The following is a 25,152-nucleotide window of genomic DNA, read 5'->3' as shown; positions in this document are numbered from 1 at the left end:
GGGGGATTAGTGAGAAAACGGGGGAAGGATGGACAGGGAGAGAGGTAGAGAGCAGATTTGGACGGGAAACAGAGAGAAGGGAGCGCTTAATTAGGAGGGAAAAGGAGTGGGAGGAAGACAGAGGGACGGTCACGGGAGGAGATAGAGAGGGAGGAGAGGGGGAGAAGGAGGGATTAGGGCAGGGAGGTATGAGAGGAAAAAAAGAGACAAAGAGGGATTGTGGCATTATGAAGAAAAAGAAGAACAAGAGTGGGAGGAGGAGGGAAACAGGGATGACATTTAAAAGGGAGGAGAACGGAGGAATGGAGGCAGGAAGGAGGGAGTTTGTGTGATTTGAGTAAAGAGGAGAAGGAGGAAAGGGCTAGAAGGAAGGAAACGTCTGCCCCTGTCACTATCAAAACTCCAACACAAACAGACAATCAAAACAAACCATCCCGTGCGATCGCAAATGGCCATTCAGCGTCGACATGAATGAGGCGTCGCCTTGAATCAGCGCTGATGAAATAATTTGACACATTCAGCAGCTGATAAAACATGACTAACAAAAACTCAGGAAATCCCAAATGTGACAGCAGCCGCTGTCCAACTGAGCAGCTAGACCTCAAAAAGAAACACAAAAAAACTTGAAACCATCACCTTTATCAGCTGTGACGGCGACCACAGGTGACAGATAGTAGAGTCAGTCGCATGAGTTAATGTTGGAAGTGGACGATTAGATTATGCAAAATCACTGATTAGGTTTAATAGTGTAACCACGTGTCCTGAGCTCACCTTACAGAGCAAATTTAATTTTAAAGAAACGACAGTCGTCACAAGAGGTTTAACTGTGTGTTCATCACCAACACAGCCTGTCAGAAACCTGTCCTACGGCAAACCACAGGGGACACCTCACCTCAAAAAGAAACAACAACAAAAAACCATGACACAACCAATTACTTTCTATATTAGCGCCAAACATTGGTATTGGGCATAAACTGTCCGATACAAGCTAAATTTGTGGGAGAAAGGGTAGAAATCCCTAAACGCAACATAAAAAGTACTGGTGCAACAGTCACAAACAAAGCATCAACATCACACACTGCGCATGAACTGAAGAGCGACTCATATTGCTTTTTTGATAAATAAAACACACTACACACATACTGTTCCCTATTTAGAAGGTATGCTACTTCAGTTTGCTAATGGTTGCTGCTAATGTGGAATCCCATGAATGTCCTGGTTTTGATTCCTACCTATGATTTTTGTATTTCTCTGATGGAATCTATCAAATACAGGTTAAATGACACAAAAACAATGGGCACACCGCAATTTTCTGACCTCCAACTAGAAAAAGTAAAATGAGAAAGTTGACTTGTGAGCTTGTGGCAAATCCATCTACCCCAACTTTATGGGCAAGCAGTTGTCTGACGTAACACAATAATGGTGACACCCATGAAGACATACATGGCAAACTAAATTAAACTAAACTAACTAAAAGTACATTTGCCTGTATTAAAGTAGTAAAGTAGTACAGTTGATCCAGTAGCCAAAACTGGAACAGACCAAATAAGGTAGGTCTTCATCTACAAGGCTCAATTCAATTGATTTTTTTTTTCACTAAATGATCTTCTACAGCGCTTCAGAGAACACCGGAGACAAAAATAAAGGCAGGGTGATTTGCCCTTTAGTTGAAACAAACTGTCCTGTGACAGAAATGTCAAATCCTGCCACAAAAAATACAGTATGTGTCCATGCCGGAGTGGCACTGAAGCACCAACTGCTGTTCAGTAAACCACTTAAGATCCTCAACTAAACCCACAATATTCTAAATATAAATGTCGATTCCAACATGTGTGTGGGAAGTATCCCCAAGGGGAATGCGCAGAAACTGTTTCTTGATTTGAACTGTTGGGGGAAAAAGTGGTTCCCAGCAGACAGACAAGACGTATAGACTATTCTTCATAATTCTGCAGCGAAACCACCGGCACTATCTTGTCGTGTTTGCTCTGAAGCAGCTGTGTACTCTCACAAAACCCACCGTACTGTACGCAATCACAATTTCACCCTTCCAGCCACTGGCTTCATCTTCCTAAGCTGCTTTCACACAATCGGCTCCCACCAGAGAGAGCTACTGTTTATGATACAGAAGTGCACGTCAGTTAGCATCAGCTGCAGAGAGGAGAACTAAGGCGATCATACGTGATTTATAACACACTGTAGAATAGACATATATTCTCACCATGGAGTCTATTTTACTTCTTTCATTTGGAGCCTTAAATACATTCATTCTGACTAAGTCTCCCACTCTTTCTTTTTGCATTGTTTCTCGCTGAGGCTAATCTGTGTGCACTGGATGTATGCATTGTATTGTGGTTCTTGCCACAAGCTAAATATCCCATTAGGAAACTTGAGTTTGAAGAGGAGACTGACCCAGCAGATTATAATCCTTTTCCCCCTTTTTTAGTCTGCAATATTTCAAGCAGGAAAACAAACTCTTCCACAAACCTACCTACTGTACTGAATGCAAAACAACATACAGTCAAAAATAACTTTTAGTTCTTGTTGGCATTTGAAAATATACATATATTGACAAAATAAAATATAAATAGACAGAAAATTTAAGCAGATTATGGTACAAGTAATTTAATCCTCATTTTTAAAGATTCTAATTCAAATTATTCAAAGATGCTGAGTTGCAGCCAGCGGGTTGCAGCATCACAAACTTTCTGGAGGTTTGGTTATTGGATCACATTAGCTAGAATTTGACAAGAGGTCTGTTCTGCCCATGTTAAGATGCTGATATGGGTCTCTCCAAAAATACCTTGATTTTGGCATCTGGAGCACAAGTTTCCTAACCTCTGAAATGCACATGTAGAAAATGAGAAATATTTTAGCCACAGACAGATGCTATGTCAACACAGAAGATAAGTGATGAGGCTCACTAGAAACATCTTTTCAAAATGTTAGCTTCCCTTTCTCATTGTTTACAATAAAAAAGGATGCACTCTCAAGATTGCTCAGAGCGTAGTGAATATCTAAATAAGGGACTGAAAAAATATGATGTTCTAGCCCTAGTAAAAGAAAAGCACATCAGACTTTCTACAGCTACATAATAACAGAGGAAGCTGATGTGGTCAGGTCTGCATGAAAGTCATTTCTTTTAACATAGGCAAAAACATAAAGGCAAAATTCCTTCACTAGAATGGCACTCAGTAGAGCACATACTTCTACTAATGCCAAACAGTTCTCCACATGTCTGTCTAGTTCTTATAATAGAAAAGTAACAGGCAAGAGGAAATAGTCTGATAAATTAAATGATTTCTTTGTCATATCTGCCTCTTAAGCCAGACACGCACGTATATTTAATGGGTTCGTCCTTGACCCAAGCTCCATCCCTCCACCAAGTTTGGTTCAAATCGGTTCACCACTTTTTGTATAATCTTGCTAACAAATTTGCAAAAAAACAAGCAAACCAACAAAACATAGACACAGGTGAAAAGTAAAAACAAGTGTGTTTGATGGAACCAAACTCCCCAAAGTCACAGTTTCAAAAACATCTTGAAAGTTAATGAATGTGTAGCAATTCTGGTTATGTTTGCAAACTCAAAAAGATTTCTTAAAGGTTATGTTTTAAAATTTATTTGAATATCAACTAATATTCAAACAAAAATGCTTTTTAACTTCTCAGATTACATTACCAAAAGTACTCTGATTATATAATTAGAAGTGACAAATTGTTTTTGATGCTAAAACAATATAGCATGGATTGGAGAACGTATAGCTATTGTAGCTTCAGACCAAATCAAACACTGAGTTTTGAAGATGTGGGACTTTAATAAGTTAAATATATGATCTAGTGTGGGTGAGTGTGCCTGTGTGTGCTTGAGAGTTAGGTAATATGTGCTAAAGTCACACAAGCCTCAGGAGTTTCTGAAAATGTGGTACAAATTAGACTGTGCATATGCAATCTAGAGAGAGAAAGAGGGAGAGAGACCGTTAACTACCTTAGTTGCCATCATACCTTTGAGACATCACTGTTACTTCGACTGTGTGCTGAGGATTTCTCACTGTTCTCACTGCACATCAACACAGCACGGAGTCATCATCTATCTAACAAGGCTTTTCACAGATTGTAAGCCGCAAAGGATTCAGGTTCAAGTCCAAAACTGCTGCTGCAGTTGGATGTCAACAGGACTATAAAGGTTTTGGTTGAACAAAATGAAATGACCAGCCTATGGATAATTGGTTGTAGAGTTCTCTGTATTAATCTACCTTGACAGTGAGTTTCTCCTCATCTGCTGTGACAACTAGAAGACATTAGAGGGAGATGACCTGTCACCTGATTGAAGACCATAAAAAACACCACCTGTCATAAGACCACAAAAGAACGCAACCTGTCATCCACAAGAGAAAAATTCAAAGTACAGTAGCCGTGATGTGCCAGTCAGGGAGCAAGCTCTGAGGAAATACGCTGCTTTTCTGTGATGTTGATGCCAGAAAACAAAACAGTACTTCAAAGCAGTAAATCAGCCTGGAAAATGTTAATTAAAATTTGTTGAGCAATTCAAAAACATCTAGAGAAACATGCTAATGCGGACAAATAGGTAATTTGTTTGCTAGCTATGTTAGGAAGCATGTTTTCTCCAACTACTGTCTTTTTATAACCTAGCTATTTTTGCTCATGCCGTCGTGACAAATGGTTAATTTAATGTGTGTAGCTTCAAAGAAACACTAGGGACATCAGAAAATAGCTCAGCAGTATTTACAGAAGCTAAAAAGTTAGCAAACATATCGTGTCATATCATTTAAACTTTAATTACGAGCAACCAAGTGAGAAAAAAACATGTTGTGATTAAAATCTGCTGTTAACACTATTACAACTGATTTAGTTAATTATATAGATTAACATTGTTTGCATCTAGTTTTACCTAACAGCAAATTGCTACAGAATCACAACACGACAAAAGCAGCTAATTGAGGCTGTTTACCTGATGTGACTACAATGTTAGCACCACCCTGGAAAAATGCATGAACTCACAAGTAAAAAGTATTTTTATGTCCTCTTATATCCCATTTTGCCAACATTGTGTGAGTGCTGCATTAGTGCTCACAGTCTGAGTTTTGACATAAGCGTAAAAGTTAGCAAATTTAAGCTAGCCTGCACACACTAGCCAAATGAGCTAAAACTACGCCTTACCGTATGCTAACGAAGGCAGTTAAACTGTGTATAGTCAGGCAATAGATTGTAGGTCAAAATCAAATCTTCCTGCTAGAATAAATAGGTGATAGGAAGATATTATTTGACTAATAGAGTTACAATATTCATAGCAGGCTAGAGCTGTTTGATGGGTGTTTACATTCAATAAACGTACCTCCAGAGGGAAATTAACCCTGGCACTGATAGCATAATTTAAATAACTAACAAATGGCCAGTGGGGAATATTTTCCAAGTCTCTTTTGGATGAAAATAATCATATAGTGTTTCCTTTGCTTCCTAAATGATATTTTCAATTTCAAGGAAACAACCAACAAAAAACCAACAATTACTAGCTGATACACTGCAAAAAATTACGTCTTTTGAGGATAGCAGAGCTTAATCTGCTTGCTTGACCAAATGTATAGGTTCAGTCCTGTGTTAAAGTGATGAAAGAAAAGCCACAGTAATTATTGCTGACATAAAAGTATTGTGTTTTCACAGTCCTTGCATCTGAGGAATATTTTGACCTCAACAGACTTTCAAACCTGAGAGCTGATGGCACAGATTGTTTTGACAGGTACAAGAGACAAGAGGAGTCTTCAGAGGAAACTTCTTTCCTTTGTGGTTAACAATTAATTCTTGATTAAAAGTTGAGCAGGAGTCAAACTGTCTACACACAGCACCTTCAGTCCTCCTCAGCGGAGATGTCACGCTTTTTTCCTTCCTCCCTTATGTAACCACGGTGACACGAAAAAGGAAAGAAGATGGAGGGATTGGATGGAGGAGAGATACAAGCCTCTGGGCATCACTGGGCAGATTTAGGAGAGAAAAAAAGAAAGAAACTCAATCTCCACAGTACTTTTGAGGAAAGGGAAAATATGGTTCTGGAGAGAAATGCATTCCAGTGAGTGGATGGTTCAGAGTTCATAGTTAAATTGAAACTCACAGGTTAAACAGTCAATAGTCTTATTCACAGCATCGTCAAACTGAAGCTAACCTAAAGAGCTGCGTGTTTATCACAAAGGGTTGTAAAGATTTCAGTGAACTGCAGTGATCGTTACTTCCTACAGGTATGTGTAGGAACATATCTGTGCTCTGCCAGTTTTAGATTTATTTGAATGCAGCCTACAGAGAGTCAGAGTCACCCCCTTCCATGCCAGCTTCTGTTTTCCATCGATCTTGTTGAAAACCACATTTGGATGAACAACGCAAAGTCTCAGGTTCGCAATTCATCAAAGTCCAGTGAGCTGGTTTAATTCAGCCTGCATGGCATGTACTCTCTGGATGACACAGCAGACTTGTTTTAAAATCTTCAGACTCTCCGAAGTATCTGTATCTTTGGGTCCAAGTACGTAATAACCAGTTGCTTTTCCTTTTGCAGTGGGAAAACAGAAAACAGATGACAAGCCTTTTCCTGTTTTTCGTTTTGGAATAAGAAACAGTAAAACAAGCTGTTTTACAATTTTTGTTTTGGAACAATGAAATCTGAAAACAAAGACCGACTAGTATTTTTTTCATTTTTGTTTTATGTTTACACATGGAAAATGAGAAATCAGTTACAGGCATAAAAACAATCTGTTTTGTCATTTTTATTTTGCCCTGGAAGTCAACCAATGAACGATAGCACAGAATCACTGTAAGCTAGCACAGTCTAAAGCTGGCCTTAGCTAGCTACCTCGCCCAGCTAAGGTGAGAACAGATGACGTTAGCTAATTTAATGCACGACAAAACAGACGGTTTTTAAGCCCATAACAGATTTATCTTTTTCCGTGTTGACATAAAACAAAATGAAAAAATGAAAAATACTAGTCGTTCTTTGTTTTCAGATTTCATTGTTCCAAAACAAAAAATGTTTTTTGTTTCCAGTTTCTTATTCCAAAACGGGAAAAGGCTCATCATCTGTTTTCTGTTTTCCCGCTCCAAAACAAAAATCGATTGGCTGCTATGTACACAGACCCATCTGGCAGGGTTTGGATCCAAGTGGGACTCAAACCCGACAGCAACCTTGCAGCATTTAAGAGCCTGTGTGCTGTCACTCAAGTGCAAAGGGAAAAGCATGAATCATTAGTGGTGTTGCTGACAAACTTTACAGAGTACCTGCTGACCTCCTCTAACATCATCCCAGGCCAAGAGAGGAAGAGACACAGGGAAACTGAGAGGTGAGAGAGTTTTCAAACACCCAGCGTTACTTCCAGCTGACACATAAAAAACACAAGAGTGATATTTTCGCTGCACCCACTCACACAACACAGAGAGAGATGCACACATCCTCCCTCGTGAACGCACACAAATGTAGAAAACTTCTCTATCGCCAACACATTCAGGCGTGAAAAAGTTTGACAGTCTATACTGTATCGTGTCCATACAACACACGAGCTCGCATGCGCATACAGAAAATAGAAAGTTTCACAATACGCCCACTATACACCAATACACACACACACATTCACAAACACACAAATGCATTAGCGAGGTGTTGTGTGACGTTATTTTTCTCTAAGGCCTATTACTAATTCATTCCCCTCTGTGTGCGTTGGAGTGTCAGCAGGGACGACACAGATTTAGACAAGCTGTTATCACCGGACACACACACACTCATTTGCACACTCACACACATATACACAAATGAATGGGTAAAACCAAGTTATCCATCGCCCATATTTTAACATTTTATCACCCACATACTCGCACAGATAAAAATACATCTGTGTATCTTTCACACACTCATGAGGAAATGTAGTGTGGTTGATAGCTCTGGTGCTCGTGTTGTACACCACGTACTGACCTATGTGTGCGTGTATTTGTGTGTACGTGTATTTATGAATGACAGACTTATGAGCCACTGTTAGCATTAGCTTGGTGCTCAGCAGACTGGTTTATGTGCTATCTTAAATAACACTGTCACTGCACAATGAAAAGCCTGGCTAAAACAAAACAAAAAAAAAAAACAAAGTGTGTGTGTGCAGGCCTTGTGTTTTCTCCCAGTTAATAAAAGCTGTGCAGTAAACCAGATTTACCATCCACGCTGAGACCCAAACCGAACGTTAGCCATCCCTCTGGGTGTCATTATCGAAATGAACCAGGCTTCCTGAGCGGCAACATTATCCATACTGACCTTTGTCGTTACGACTGAGCAACAACAAAGGTCAGTGGAGATAATATAAGTGACCTCTGAGTCTCTTTCCTATCCAGGTAATAAAGCACCAGAGCTTTATGTGAAAATACAGAAAGTACCTGCTGAAAACAAATCCTAAAGGTTTACGTAAGGCTCAGTATTGAACCTCAATACTTGTACCTTGTACCTGTACCTGTTGAATACTTGCTCAGATACTTTTCTTCACTTGTTATTCAATCAGGTATTTTCTGATTTAAACCTAACCTAACCCTAACCTGAACTGTATTCTCAACAGTAAAGGTGCTATATGTAAGTTTTTGTTAGCACTATTTAGCATTAGCATCAAGAATACACCTCAAAAGTATAGTAAGTAACTGCAACACAACTGCACAGTAGTTTTACAATGATGGGAAGATTATCTGTCATATTACGAACTTATTGTTAAGAATAAACAAAATATTATTTTGTTATTGCAAAAATTCAGATTTAGTTAAATTGAAAGTCATATTGGAGAAGAGACCTCTCTGGCCTACTTTAAAAAATAAATCCTGGAACACTAAATGACTCAATTAAGTCAAACTTGTGGCAGAATAAGTAACACCAAAATAGCATGCGACGACCTTTGGACGCTGCCAATTCAAATCTGAGTCACACCACTGAATTTAAAAGAAGTTGTATCATTTACCATTTTTCGTGACTCTGCCCATGCCAGAGCGGCCCACTCACCCTGGTGGCTAAATGAGCAATTAGCTGAGTGTGAATCAGAGGTGTTGCAGCAGGAAAGGTACGCAGGAAGCCGGGGGTTACTTACTGCTATGACTGACCAATGATGACGCACAGTAGGTCGAGATAGGACAAGTGTTGAGGAGTATGTCGGATTAGATTTGTGATACATATTGGCAAAAAAACATTTAAATATTACCATTAGCAACCCATTTATACGTGAGGTTTCAAACTGAATCCATTGGGAGTATAATATATGTACATGCTCTTGTTGTTGATCAGTGTTTAGTGCAAAAGTAACAAGTCTTTCAGCCCTCATTTGGTCCAATGTTTACCAGTGTTTTAGCTCTAGTTTGGTCCAGTGTTTCCTGATGTTTTAGCCTCGGTTTGGTCCAGTATTTCCTGATATTTTGGCATTGGTTTGGTCCAGTATTTCCTTATGTTGTGGTGGTGTTTTAATCCTGGAAGTTTTGGAGGTTCACCTGGCTTTGGCAGATGCCTTCCTCACTCTCACTTCTTTCTGCTTTGGTGGGTAAATTTTAGTTTATAGCAAACTCCTCTGTCACATTCAGTATCTCTGACACTTTAAAGAGCTGGCTAGTCCTGCAAATCACTCACTAACACCCACGGTGGCCCACAAGGGACAGTCACATTCAGGCTTCACAGTTTGACAATTCAAAGAACAAAAACTGAAATAAAGGGGAAAAAAGGTTCTGCTGATCATCGAGGCCACTTTCATGTTCTAATTTTTAATTTCATGGGCATTCAATTTAAAAAGAGCACATTTTTCCCCTGAGTGCCCATTAACTTTTAACGATGCAGGAAGTGTAGACCATTTCTTTGGGAATTAAGGAGAAAACAGTGTAAACATATTCTTTTAAGACCTTGTGCAGGATGCAGAGGGTGTTTGAGAATTTTAAGTCCCAGCTGTGCTTGATGATGATATCTGAGATTTTTAAAGGAAGCTCCGGCCAAACAAGATGACGGCTGTTAATTAATGTGCCCACTGATCTGGACATGGGCGTAAAATATTTCCTCATAACAAGTCAGATTCTGTCTAAGTGGCTAAATCAGGAGAAAATCAAGTGTGTGCATGTGTTCACATGCTACACATCTGATTCACTCAAGAGATGTGTGTGCATATGTGTGTTCGTGGGTGTGTTTACAGGCATGCATGCATGTGCAGCCTCTCACTGCTGCAGCTAGGTCTCGCTTCATAGCTCAGTCCTGCCCTCTGCAGGAGAAGCAGGTACAAAACAAAATGACAATGAGGAGGAAACCACAAACCGCATCAATTATTTATGAGTTTCTGTCAAGAAGCAGAACAAATTCTGTTAAATTATAGTCTGACTTCTGGTCTATTCCTGCAGTTCTTGAGTTTCAGATGTATTACTAATGGAATCTGACTGCAGAGTTTTCATGTTTAAGCCAATATCACATAGAGTATACGTGTGTACTGAATCATTTCTTTAAATCAGTTGGTTTGTTTACTGCTAAACACACTGCACTCAAACAGTCAAGACTTTTTGAAGAGTTGTGACTCAGTACCAGATGTTGTGATAGAATAAGCAGCACATTCACAGACACACAATATACAATCACAGAATCTACTTCACAAACTACAAGCTGTCAGAAACACTAATTTATGATGTTTTATGAGCTTTACCTACTTGAAATTAAAGCTGAAATTATTAGTTGATTAATGGAATCTGCAGCTATTTTTATAAATGATAGATTTTTTGTCATTCTTAAGCAAAAATGGCAAATTCTCACCAGTTCAAGCCTTTAAAATATGAATATTTGCTTATTTTCTCATCAGTGATAGTAAACTGAATCAAACAGGTCATAAACTTTATCTTTATGACCTGTTTTGATTTTCTTAGTAGGAACCAATGGGTTAAAGGCCACGGACAAGGACGGGAAGTCCTTAAAGTCCTGATAGACGGACTGATACATGGCTAGTTTTCGTGGGATTTGTTGACATTTAGAAAAATCTAGAGGAACATCAGCTTCTTTGATTGTTAAAAAGGTGCATTAGAATTTACATGACAAACCACAGGTGTAAACAATGTAATAAATCACACATCTGGATCAATAAGCGTTTCCTGATTAAAGAGTCTTATTACATTTACAGTTAATATCACCAAATATGAAACAAAGCCAAGAAGTCGGTCAGCACAAATCTAATTTTACAGCTGTATCAGCCTGAGACAAAAAGAACAATACTTTATCTAAGACTTTTAAATGCTCTGAAGACCTCGATTGTAAATAATTCAAGCCAGACTTTTTCCCCCTACAAACATTTTGAGAGACAGTTTATTAAAGGACGGGTTCGTCTCTGGCATCGCAAGCAATCGAAGACAAGCACAATCACACAAATATAGTTCCCGAATCAATACGCACACACATTCACTAATAGGGGCGTATACTCCTCTGCTCTACAGTGAGACCTGGCTGTCTGCAGCGATTAGACCCTGGGAGTAATTTACAGTGGCATGAGCCACAATTCATCCCTCCCCTCCTTCCTTTCACTCGTTTATCCGCCTCCTCCCTCCTTCTCTAAATCACTCTCCCCCGTCTTCCTTCCCCTCTCTTTCCACGTCTCGCTTCATTTCATCCGTTATTCCCTAAATCACACAGAGTTCCTCCTCTCCACCTTTCCCATTTTCCTCTCTTATTGCTGAGAGCTTTCCTTCCTCTCCCTCGTTCTTCTTCTGTCACATCTCCTTCATTACTCACACACACACACACACAAAATGAGGGACAAGTGAGAGGGTGGAGTAAGAGAATTGAGTGTAATGACGAGGTGTGTGTGTGTGTGGGATTGTGTGTTTGTGGGTAATCACAGGACTAATCCACCTGGCTCAGCCAACATGGTGAATGAGCTCGACTGAAGTGTGCACAAACAAAATAGTGTGTGTGTGTGTGTGTGTGTGTGTGAGAGAGAGAGAAAGAGAGAGAGAGAGAGAGAGAGAGAGAGAGAGAGAGAGAGTGTGTGTGTGTGTGAATCCTTGTGTTGTCAAGTAAGTGTGTGTGTTTGCATATGTATCATCCCAAAAACGACACACCGCTAAACGCACATATACTGATTTCATCCTCTCTGCAGGAGTACAAGTGCGTGTGTGTGTGTGTGTGAGAGTGTGTGTTTGTGTGTGTGTGTGTGTGTGTGTCAGTCGGGGGCCTAATTGAAGAGCGGGCTGCGTTCAGCCATGTTTGCTAACAGGAACAAAGATCCAATTTTATGCTAATTACTGACGCAGAGATTTACGTCACTTTGATTGTGATGGTTGGTCGAACAAGGAGATAGTTAACATGACTCACTACTGGGAACACACACACACACACACACAGAAACACACACAGTGCCTTCGTCTCCAAAAACCACCACCACACGGGGACAATGTCTGTATTTTTGGGAATTAATAACCATTATTTTCAATACGAACTGCTCTTATTATGCTGCGGTTGCCATGGATACAGCTGAATCAGCCTGGCGGGAAACTGCAGTGCAACATGTGATTCACACACACACAAACACACAGTGACATAAGCATGAATTACTAAGCATTTCAGTCACTATATTCAACGCATGATCAGTTATGTGAAAACTGCAGTTGCTGCTTTGCAAAACTTCATGACGAAAATCTTCTGAGGAAAGATTTTAACTCCCACATTTCACCATATTCACACAAACATCCAGTGGTTCGTACATAAACATATTACTTAGGGGGTAAAAAGGTCATTTAGACGACCACTGGGCAGTAAAACACTCCAATAAAACCACTCAGTCAAGTGAAGATCAGCAGGTGTTCACGACAAGGTCGTCCTTCACAGGATATTAACAGAAAATGAATTTATCAAAACATAATGGAAGAGTTAACTGGATAAAAACTGTAGGCAAGGACAGATGAAACTCAGGACTTAATAAAGGCTGGTATCAACACAATCCATTACATATACAGTCTATGAAACTGTAATATAAACCTGGTGATTGCACAAAGGGGAAACACCTCTCTGATCAGAATCATTGATGAGCTCCAGCTGATCAATATCAAACTGTAAAGTCAATGCAGGCCATTTTAGCTAAAGGTGTCCCGCTGGTGACTGTCAGTCTTTGACTTTTTAATCAGTTTTATAAAACTCATTCTCTGTCTCTCGCAGCTCTTATTAATTACCACAAAATGATCATATGACGTGACGATCGATCACTGTCGCCTCAGCAGAGTCAGATCCTGACACGTCTCCCCCTCGCGATCAATTTACCTCATGATGACGGAGCATACGTGGCCTTAATTTATGCTTCTTCTTTTTTTTATTAGATTTTATTTATCTGCTTCTCTATTTACAATTATTTATCTTTCAGGACCGTTTTAACTGACCTTTTATAATTGTTGTTTTTATAGTTTTAAAATTCAATTTTACTGTTTTGTATTTGTTTTGTCTTCTTATCTGTCGACAGTGAAGCATTAACCTGTGTGAAAGGTGCTATATAAACAAAGTTTGATTGATTGATTGATGATGTAAATATATTAACAATATCGTTAGTGTCATGATGTGTCAAATTTATATCTTTACCACTATTCATACCAGCTTTATTATGATTAATATGACATAACGCTGACTGTAGGTGATGTGGAAACTATTAGAAGAGCTCCAGGTAACAACTATAATATGACGCAAACAATAAACACAAAGCTGCAAACAAAAAATGCTTTAAAAGACAGGACAGATATTAACGTTTCATGAAGACTCTTAACATAAAATGTGAATATAACATTTCTTTACCCGGTGTCGGCAAAATCTGCTTGCAGGACTCTGAGTCCCTGCAGATACCGACAGCTGTCACAGGTCAGAGGAAAATTAAAATCTCAGTCAAGCTCAGCCCCAACACAACAACCGCTCTTCCCTTGAGCAAGGCATCTCATCCCCCAGGGGACCTCTTTAATAGATGCAGTCACACTTAGCTGCTCCCAGGAGTGAAAAAGTGCAGCTATATAAATGCAAAGCAGGCTGTTGTGTATTCCACATACGCACAACGTTCCTGCATAAATAACACTTTAAATACAGGCTGTTACAGTAAACAAATCCAGATTGGTCAAATTTGCTGATATGCCAGGAATATGGTGTGGAATATCTAATACGCCATGATCTAATATGAACTACAGCCAATGAATGAGTCATGTTCATTAAAAAAATACTGCTGAGCTTCAATCAGCTGTGAGATCCATCATAAAAGAGGAGGAGGATGATTTCAGACAGTCAAGTCGAAGCGCTGTTTCCCAAAGCAGGATTCCTAATCTTTGATGTCATTCACTTTCTGTAGCCGCACGGCTGGCTGTGTACGAGCATCTGACTTTGTGTTATTTGAGCTCCCACAACCCAAATATGAGCTTTATCTTAATTTGTACTCGTCTCTGAACTGCAAAATCCCTTCAGATCCCCTTAAAACTCTCCTTCGGTGATAATCTCTCATCATTTAAGTCAAAATGAGGTCAGCGGCCGTCTGACTCGCAGATACTTTGTGCTTTATGGGCGTGTAAACTGTTTAAAGGTGCTGCGTGGAGTATTTTACAACAACAAATTAGTAGCACATTCATGCTGAGGCGCTGCTGTGATTATCATACGCAAATGAGGTGATCACAAAAAAGCTTGGCAGCCTCTCTGCTGCATTTTTTACACTCAGACAACAGGTCTGGGCCTCATCGCTCTTAGAACAGGGCTAAGATTATTTGAGTAGTGGTTTATGGTGATTATCAGCTTGCAGAAAAAACTTTATTATTTAGCTGTAAAGTATAGGCTCCAACCTCAACACTGCTTTGTGTATGAAAAGCAGCAAACCAGATCTGAATCAACCAGGCTTTTGTTTTCACTTAAAGCCAGCAAACCCACGACCAAAACAAAACTCTACCCTTAAAGGTGCTATATGTAAGTTTTTGCTATCGCTACATAGCTAACATTAGCGTTAGCAGCTAACTTAACAGTCTAGAGGAGACACAGGAAGTTCAACATCAGTTTCATCATTTTCTGTCTCCGCTGGTGGAAAGCAACACCAATGCCAACCTGTGTTTTTCCTCTATTTCTATCAAAGTTAGCATGCTAACCAGCTAGCCCCACTCCATCCTGTGATACCACTTTGCGATAGTGAGTCACTGTGTGTCCAGTCTGCCCTCAATCAAAGATGAGAGGATGAAGAAGTAGCGCTTCCCAGAGGATGTATATCTAACCTCTTGTTAACACAACAATGGCTGAAGCTCTTGTTAAGAAAACAGCTGTTAATGCTAATGTTAGCTATGTAGCGATAGCAAGAACTTGCATATAGCACCTTTGACCCAAGATGAACCTCTCCTGAAAAACAAAACCTTAATGCGATGTGGCGCTGGTTTGGTTTTGATAAGATGAAAATACAACATCATTCACATCATTCACATGTAGATGCACTGAGTTTTTCTTGAGTCATTTCACCCGTGGCCTTTTGCTTTTATCCTGATAAGATCATTTGTTGAGTTTTTTTGTACAGAAACCAGAAATTCCTTTTTTTTTAAAAACGTACACGCTGATCTTTCCATTAAAGTTTCGACTGTGTAACTTTAACTCGTGCTCAGATTGCTATGATGGACTATGTGTCACTCTTCTGACTGCAGCTGTAAATTCAGACACCCAGCATACTGCACACACACACACACACACACACACACAGCCACCGATTATTTATCACAGTGATTGATAACACGCACACACACACACGCTGCAGATATCACTGGGCAGGTCCCACACAGCTGACTCAGCAGCTTCTGCCAGAGGTCAGGAAGTGTGAGCGTGAGTTTGGGTGTGCACATGAGGAACAGGGAGAGTTTGTATATCTGTGTATGTGTCTCTCGCCCCAGAGGAAAAGACTGCAGCAAACAGACAGGAAGTGATGTCAATAGCACGCACGCACGCACACACACACACACACGCACACACACACTCTTACAGTCTTTTCTCTGCCAAGGTCCGACCTTTTGACCCCATCAGCGAAGGCCAGTGCACACTCATCCTCCTGTAGTCCATCAATCTTCCTTTATCACTTCACCTCACACACACTCACGCCTGCATGCACTGACCCTGTAGCAAATACACTGGGACACAGATGGTCCAAGGTGTACTGTACACACACACACACACACTCACACACACACACACACACTCAGAACATCTGTCAACACTAATCTAAGTGGGAAAAAAACATCTGTAAAATTAACCCTGCTCCTCAAAGTTTCAAGATAAAATGTCGATGAGAGACGACAGAATCCGCTGAGGAGTTGGCAGAGCAGTTTGAAGAGAATCCCGTTTCCCCTGCGAGATTGTTTCTTCTAAATGTAACATGGATAAACGTAATGCGGCGGACGGTCTCTGCACTCAGCGTGGAGTGTATCCTCGCTTTTTTAACAACGCCGCGACCACGATACATGATGTTGCTTTAACATTTCATGCTGAACAACACTTGTGGTGCTTTTAATATTTCATGCTGCAAACTGCAGCAGCCGTCTGCGAGGAGCAGTCACAGCAGCGCTTTAAGAGGAAGAGACTTAATTCGCTTTTATTCTGGCCTCCCGCCACACGACAAACTGTAATCTTGCTCCCGCTGCAATATTTAATTCACGCAAACCACTTCTATTTTAAGCCTCTTATTGTGTCACACTTAGAGGTGTGATTACAGCTGCAGTTTGTTTTCTTTGTAAGGACAATGGTGGAAGTGTTTTTGAGCTGTGGGCACTTTTCTGTTTAGTCTGAGTTTTGACTTTTGGACAGAGATGCGGTGGTTGATTTTTGTATTCCAGCCATGGCAAACAGCTGGACAACAGATGTGGACGCTCATTCATTCATACCCTAAACCCCCCCTGTGACAGAAGAGAGGGACAACAAGCAAAACAGGAGGCATTTAGCAAATCATCATGCTGAAAGGTGTCAGAGCAGGATGTTTGGATGTTTGCTTAATTAAGACACGTAAAGCAGAGACAGCTCTCAAGATCCCTACACAAACCAAACTGTCAGGCACTTTAAAGCTGCACCAACCCATACTTTTTTATTAATAATTATTTACTGTACATTAACTGTTCGGCACCAAACACCTGACAGACAACTAGCTAATGAACACAGTGGAGCAGTTAGCGGCTAAGGAGCCAGATATTCTTCTCTGGCGTTGTTGGAGACCAAAACCAGAGCTAGAAGAGTGAATATTCAACTTATATTCCTCCAGTGGATGGAAACATGAATTTCTAACTGAAATATAATGTTGCTCCATGTCTGCAGATGAATAATATGCAGCTATTTGCCAGATAAACTTTTTGAGGTGATAATAGATCAATAGCGGGTTCGCAGCTTGTTCTACTGCCCCCTGGAGGCCAGAAATCAATCGATGCAGCTTTAAGAACTTCATCATATTTTTCTCAAACTTTTAAAGAAAAATCTTTATAAAATGTGTCTGATTGCCTTCACATCATGCACCAGCTCTTCTGTTTTTGTCTTCTTTTATCTGACGCCTTACGCCAGGCACTGAATGATATTTTTGGCATATTTACAGAGTCACCAATTAATTGCTGTAATAATAATAATGATAATGTTGTTGTTTCTGGAGCTCCAGATCCAGAGCTGTACTTCCTGTCTGGCCCACTTTGACAGTTGGCCTCATCTGTCAGAACAGACTACAGTCCCCAGAGGAACCTTATCACCAGCTGCCAGGCCCTCAGATTTGTTTTGGCACCACTTCCTGTAGTTCCAGTCTGCTTTGAAAGAGCTAACCTTGTCTGACAGCGAACTACAAGCCCCACTGGCACCAGACGACCGATACCAGCTCCCACATCCCACAACGCCGCTCGTAAAGAATGTGTTTTCTTTTCATCCTGCCTCTCATTCAGGCTTATTCCCACACTGCTGCTCTCTGTGGGTTGATGTTGTGCAGACCACCTCCCAAGACACCACAGGCCGACACACACACACACACAACACACGCTCATACACTCTGCCTCCTTGCCTCAGAGGAGAACTTGACAGGAAACAGTGCTCCGTCTATTTCCCATTCTCTTCCTTTTCACCAGACAGTCAGATCCAATAAAGAGCGCAGGCGAAGCCTGGTGCTCTGCAATCACCTGGAAGTCTTCGTGCTAAGCTAGGTTAATCACAGCTGACTGTAGCTCCATATTTAGCACTCAGACGTCTGCTGCTTAAAGAAAGACTCACAACGAGGAGATGTGGTTGGTTTATAGGCAGGAAGAAACTCACACTCACCAAATCAGCTGATGTGGAGCCAAAATGCTCCAGGGAAAGTCATTTGCAGGTCTAAGCCATCATTTACATGCTCATTTAATTTAGATTCATCGACACACACTCACACACACTCACACACAGTATGTAAACATTACAGGAAAGTCACCAGAAATGTACAAATATCATACTCCTGAGTGAGTTAGAGGAGGAAAAGGAAAGTGGGGGATGTTTCTACCTGCAACAGGAGAATTTATCACACCTGCCTCCTGTCCACCTTGTTATCCTCTGAACAAATCACCCTCTCTTTCTTTCCATTGTGTCCTGTGTGCTGCCCCCGTCCTCCTGCTCTCTCCGTCTTCTTCCCCTCACTCTGTCACTCTTTAATTTGCCACAGCGAGTACAGACTCTAAAATGAACTGACTCAAAATGCAGGTTGTTTATGTTTAAAGTCTACAGAAGAAAAAAAATGCAAACACTCAAACAATCTCCTCCTCCTTCTTCTTCACCTCCCTCTCACTCCTCAGGCTCAAACCCATCACTCGATCCATCAGCGGGGCCGTTCCCGACAATCGAGGAGCGCCGCATTTAGCAACTGATCTGCATAAAAATCTGATGAGACTCGACTTCTTTCCCTTTCATTTTCATATTAGATTGGGCGACAGAGAGAGAGAGAGAGAGAGAGAGAGAGAGAGAGATAAGGTGATGTACAAGTTTGTGAAATACTGTATGTATGTGTGCTATGAGCATGTGACTGTGTGTGTGTGTGTGTGTGTGTGTGTCGTTTTTCCATACTGGAGTGTAAAATGGTGGAAAGCAGAACCTCAGCTGTGTGTGTGTGTGTGTGTGTGTGTGTGTATTGGATATTATAATAATTGCTCTATTGGAAACCATTGTAGCTTAGCTCAAAACCACACTGTGACCAAGCCAGAGTCAAAATGCACTTTCAGCAACATTGTCAAACCAATATGAATGTGTGTGTGTGTGTGTCTGTGTGTGTGTGCGCATGAAGTAAGAAACACACACACTCCTGCAGATGACCTCGAGTGACCTCGTGGCACCTTAACAGCCATGTGCAAAGACGTTTCGCGGGGGAAGAAGTCGAGCGAGGTGCAAAGCGTGGACTCCCTGACACACAGAGAGTCTTTCAGAGCGAATGACACACACACACACACACACATAAAAACACACTCACACACACATGACCACATGCTAAGCCAGGACCATACGTTTAATCGCTCGTCCAGCCGGCAGATTCACTGTTTTCACTCCTTTTTTTGTCATTAAAAACTCACGCTGTGCTGCCAAATGTTATTCACACTCACAGAGCTTTACTCAAAATTCTAGGTGAGATCCCAAAGTCTTTAAAAATACCACAGATATCAGCTGAAATGTGTGTAAAATAATGCACAAGACATCTGGAATATTTCCACAGAGTCTTGAGTTTGAATCATATTGCTTCAATGAAGAGTTGGAACAATGATGCCGTGGATTTTTCCAACCATAAAGCGACTTAAGGGGAAATAAAGGGAGAACGTGCACATTAAGAGGTTAGTTAAAAGCTGTTTTATAGAGTTTTTAGTTAAGAAGATGCTTTTGTTTATCTGCATATTTTCTTGCTGTTCTGCGACACGTTGATGCTTTTCTTTCCCAACAACCTGTGAAATTCTTTTCCCTCTCAAAACTGTGAAAAGTTTCATGCCAGACCTCGAAACACACACACACTCACATTCGTATCAACCACCAGATGCTCTGCACGGTTCGAGAAGCAGAGTATTTTAGTGGTATGTTGCTTCAAAAACAACCAGAGGATATGCATGTACAGCTGCATATATGATGCGAATACGAACACATGTTGCACGGTCACGTTACACGCACTAATGTCAAGTGTAGCATTCCTGAGTCTTTTCTTATCGTGAGAAGAAGCCGTCCTCCTCGTTTCAGTACCACCTCGCTCCCTGCTCCAGCTTCTCTAGACCCTGATTCCTTCAACATAAATCCTCCAGTAAAACAGAAAATACTCCCAGTGTCTCTTACCTGGCCTGGCCCAGAAAACTTCCATGTCCTTATTCCTAAACTCTGCCCGGCACAGAAACTATCACACACATGCAAAACTCGGTGGGGAGAAGTGGAGAGAGGGGAAAGAGGAGGAGGAGGAAAAGAAGGAGGAGGAGGAGGAGGAGGAGAGGCCAGCTGCCTACAGAGGTAAACCCAGTGACTCATTCAGGCCGTGGCTACGAGCGTGTCAGCGGGCAAAAATGAGAGAGATGGGGGGAAAAGATACGGAGGGAGAGGAGAGAACAGAGGGCGAGAGAGGAAAAGAAACTGTTTTCTCTGGTGGTGTGAGAGGAGAGAAAGGGAGGAAACTGATGGAGCCGGGTGCTGTGACTTCCCCCTCTCTTCCTCTCCCCTCCTAACACGTCTCCTACTCCTTCCCCTCTCTCCCCCCTTCAACTCTCACCTCAGGCTGCCACTGTAGTACAAACACACATATACCTGCACCGGTTTACTACAACATTGTCCAAACTATTTGACATGTTCGAACGTTGTAGAAAGAAATAACATTAAAAACATTGTAAACCAGAAACTCTTATTGTCGTCTTCAGTACACAGTTAAATAAGATGAGAGTCATAGTGCCAGAAAAAGCAAGTAAGTGGCCTTTAAGTATTTTGTCAGTAATTAATTCCTAATGAAGTCTACTGCACAGTGTTGGGAAATCAGTTACTCCTTACACACTCAGCAGCAAAAGTAATGAGTTATATCACTCGTAACTTTACTTTTGTTAGCCGTTATCATCTGACTCCAAGTCTTCTGCATCCACACGCTGCATCTTTTGTGTTCGACACGTAGAAACAGAAAACGAGACAATGCTGTTAAACAGTTTGGAGGATTACTGAGCAACAGCAGCATACCCGGCAAGGATTGCTACAATGTAATTTCTGTAACATCTTGATTGTTAAGTAATAGATAGCAACCGCACATGCAGGTTGTTATACGTTAACTAAAACAAATAACAACTGTTTATCCAACATTCTTTGTAGTAGCACAGTCTGTGATCAAACGGCGTCTATGATTAGCTGTCACACTGAGGGTGTTTTTTTTCCGTGCGATCGTCAGTTTATTTATCCGAGCTGGTGTTTTTGTTATGACTACTTTCACACTGAATACAAAATACTACGACGTGAAATTTTGTTTTGAAAGGAAGGTTGATTTTTTCGGAGCCCCAAACAGGACCTCAAACTGTCCCACAAACATCCTAAAAAATATGTCCGCAACCGGCCGAGGTGGAGCTTCACTTCACATTTTCACATCTCACTGTACGTGAAACTAAACAGCACTTATTTGACTCTACTGGGTCTTGGACTTGCTTTCATTAGTTACATTAGTATCAAGGCAGAAAATAGTGATTTGTATGAAACCGCAGTGAAATGATTTCACATAATAGCAGTTACTCTCATCTAAAACACAGTGTTGAAGTTCTGTGTAGAGTCAAATATTTTCTGTCCCCTTTTCCTCTACTCCGTCATGTCTATTGTCGGTGCAGCCCAGCTCTTTCCTTCCTCCCCTCAACACTTACTTCCTGAAAATACTGGAGGTGACAAGAGTGACCAACAGCACTCACACTTTGTGTTTATGTATCCATGCTGCATGTGAACATGTGTGAGTAGGCATCTTAGAGGACAGCGTGTGGCAGGGTTTATGAGTTGTGGTAGAAAACATGAAGCAAGCAGCTGGAGTTAAATCTAAATTCACAAAATGTGATTAAAGTTGGAAAAAACTTAGTGAAACTTATTTTTTTTAACGATAAAGGTAAGAATAAATTCAGCCCAGATATCTGCAACAGTAAACTGTGATCTGACCCTGAACATGTTCACCAGGCTCAAAGACAACACTCTACTGTACCCTATGATAATACACTGTGTGTGTGCATCTGTTCTCAGTGTATCTGCATGTGTTAATATTTGCTGACTGACATGACTTGTGGTCAGTTTCGGCACTTTTCATTTATTCAGATGGAAAACGCAGCTGACAGTTGTTATGAAGAGAGAGAACAAGAGGTCCAAGGGCAGGAGGAGCGCTGCTGCGCTGTGCGTGCCCAAAGCTACTGAGTCAGTGTCAGCCTGTGGATTATATTGTTGTGAAGTGAAAAGTTGAGGAGGTTGCTGCTGAAGTAGAGAAAGCAGATAAAATTAATTTACTGTGAAAATAACAAGTTTGCTTCTCGATACAAGCTGCTAATTACTTCTCCATCTGACACGGAGCTGCAGAGTTGGATTCACACACCACTGGGAAACAAACGCTCACTATAAGCAGCGTTTTATTTTACTATACCTCTTCTTGCACCTGTAACCACACCTGTAGTGATGTTGCAGTGCACTGACCACACCCAAAGCAGTGTTTCATGTCTTCAGTACACATGGGACGATATGAAAAATAACTGCGATTAACCGTATTAATGCGATAATCATGAAAATATGCATTAAACTCTTGAAATGGCTCCAAAACATTACCTGGCTAACATTAGCTTAATTCACCGGTGACCAAAACAGTATCATAACGTATTTAGATCAAACATTAAAGTTGGATAATTAAACCAACACTTCATTAAGTAGTAAGTAATACACCCAATTCTTCTTTTGCGCGGGATAAAACGGGCTAGCCGAGCCTTCAGCTATGGTGACTGGATTAGCATTTTGGAATGACTGGAAAGATGCAGCTCCCCCTTGTGGCCAATCTAAATAAATCAGTACAGGACTGTATGTTTGCGAGGACATTAACGATTATCCCGAGGATGGAAATTCACTAAGATCAACTTATTGTGAGTGTTTTTATCGCAAACGGCGATCTTCAGTATCAGTATCAGTTCGATCAGCGTGTCAAAATCCTGTCGAGAGAAAACTCCGCTTTTTGAAGTGAGAGAGTGAACGAGCTTCTCTGGTATGGACACAATAACGGGAATATATACAATGGAAGCTAAAGCACACAGCAGTGGGAGTGAAACAACGACACAGGAAGAATTAAGGCAACAAAGTCAATGACAAGCGTTGTTAATAATATGATATCTGGACGCCTCAGCAGCTTAAGTGTTGGAGGAGCTGGCCTGGGACAGTGACGGGGGCTGAGTCCGCAGATCTCCACCACAGAGGGCGCGAATGATTAATGCTCTCCTCACCTTTAAATACAACAGCTGAGGATCCTCTCAGCAAGGCACTAAACTCCCGACAGCGCCGGAGAGGCCGCTCAGTCACCATTAGGACTGCGGCTGCACTCGGTAGAAACTGGATTTAAAGCACAGCGGTGCAGAAAATAACAGCTGCAGAGGAGAAGAGGGGCCTCGCTGCAAGTCTGCCTGGGATAAACTACGGTTTAAAAGGGGTCTTACCTTTTTTAAGACCTTTAAGAAACACAGAAACACGGGTCAGTCTTTTTGTGTTGCTATGCAACCGCAATAAAGCAATGCATGTTTTAAGCTGGTGGTAATGAGATTACAATTATTAGAAATGTGACTTGCAGAATTTAAAACAATGGGAGGGAGTATGTGAGTACTGACGAGACAAACGTTTGTTTACAGTGACAGAAATTGTGCTTGGTGCTCGGTTAATTTATACACTTTATACACAGTGACTCAGCAACAATGACCACCGGTTTATCTCAAACAGACACAAGCTGCTCGCTGAACAGATTTCCTCTGAATGAGCCAGTGCAGCTTCAGTGCCACGAAAGAAAGGACCCATATACAATATATATACAAGACGGGGTTCCATGATCATTAAAAAGTTCATGAGCTAAGTTTAAAAACAAAAAGTAAACAAGGAAACATTTGGTTTTGTGGCATCATACAACTTGTGGCACATTGTGTGTTTAACCACCCATGTTAAAAAGCAACTCAAGGCGTCATTTCATCTTAAAGCACCATCTGCTCTTGATTATCTCCGAACTCCTTCGTAGCAACACGCCATTAATTTTGATGCAGCAGGAGAGAGATAAAAGCTAATAACAGACTGTAATACCACAGTATGTGCATTTAAGAGGAGCTGCAGTCAGGACGACTTTAATGGAGTCTGAGTCCAAGATGCCCATTCAATAGTGTGTTCTTCACAGAGGTGGAATAATCACTATGATTCTTTGTTTAATACAGCTTCTCTATCATCCTACAGAAGTATTATCAGCAGAATATACTTCCAGTATGAAAAGTAAAAATACTCTTTCTCCTGTTAATCCTGATCAACTAGTTCTAGCTTGTTTAGTTTCCACCACTGTTTCTTCAAACTGTTGATCACAGCGTATCACAGTCCGATCTATTTCAACACAGTGTCGGCTCAGTAGGTATTGACTGATTAAAATCAGAGTGGGGAAAAGGTAACACGTTATTTCAGGAATACAAACTGACTAAATGGTTTCAGGAGATTTGATTAAATGCTGCTGCTGCAGCTAAGAAACGAGATCTCGTGCCACAAAATCTCGCAATATTAAACCGTGATGATACAGTGTCCGACTGCAGCTAGCATGACCGACGACATTAGCATAGAAGATACCCCAGCAATTTTTTAATCGTTTGGGTACCCGGTAGAAAAAAATAAACAGCGACTGCGACTGTTTTTCCAGGCGTATATATTTGAAGTTTTCTTTAAAATAGTCTCATCTCGTTCTTGTGAATACATCTGCTGTTGCTTTACGCCGTCAGCTTTGACGTCAGGTAACGTTACGACACGCCCACCGTGCGGCGAACGGATCGGAGGGCGACACACACCCTGTTAATGAATGGACAAACCAGGGAGTGCATCCACACACACACACACACACACACACGTGCTTGTTGGTCACTGGCAGCGTGCCGACCGGCATTCAATTGACCTGCTTCAACACCTGTACGGTTGCCATGGAAACAGCAGC

At 41.1% G+C, this 25,152-nt stretch overlaps 1 protein-coding gene across 5 annotated transcripts in view; it reads right to left on the bottom strand.

Moving 5' to 3' along the window:
- The window catches only part of nhsl2 (NHS-like 2), a 131,182-nt gene that overhangs the window by 42,851 nt on the left and 63,179 nt on the right, over nucleotides 1-25,152 (bottom strand). Inside the window, exon 1 of one of the 5 annotated variants that reach the window (XM_018703803.2) lies at nucleotides 20,295-20,823. The exons of the other annotated variants lie outside the window; for them this stretch is intronic. Within the exon in view, the coding sequence (XP_018559319.1) occupies nucleotides 20,295-20,319 (25 nt within the window). The 5' untranslated portion in view covers nucleotides 20,320-20,823. Of the gene's footprint in view, nucleotides 1-20,294; nucleotides 20,824-25,152 lie in introns of those variants that run through there. 5 annotated transcript variants of the gene reach the window in all.

The sequence above is a fragment of the Lates calcarifer genome, linkage group LG14 (assembly GCF_001640805.2).
Source record: "Lates calcarifer isolate ASB-BC8 linkage group LG14, TLL_Latcal_v3, whole genome shotgun sequence".
Classification (NCBI taxonomy): Eukaryota; Metazoa; Chordata; class Actinopteri; family Centropomidae; genus Lates; species Lates calcarifer.
The sequence above is the reverse complement of the archived record's forward strand: the minus strand, read 5'-3'. Positions and strand labels throughout refer to the sequence as shown.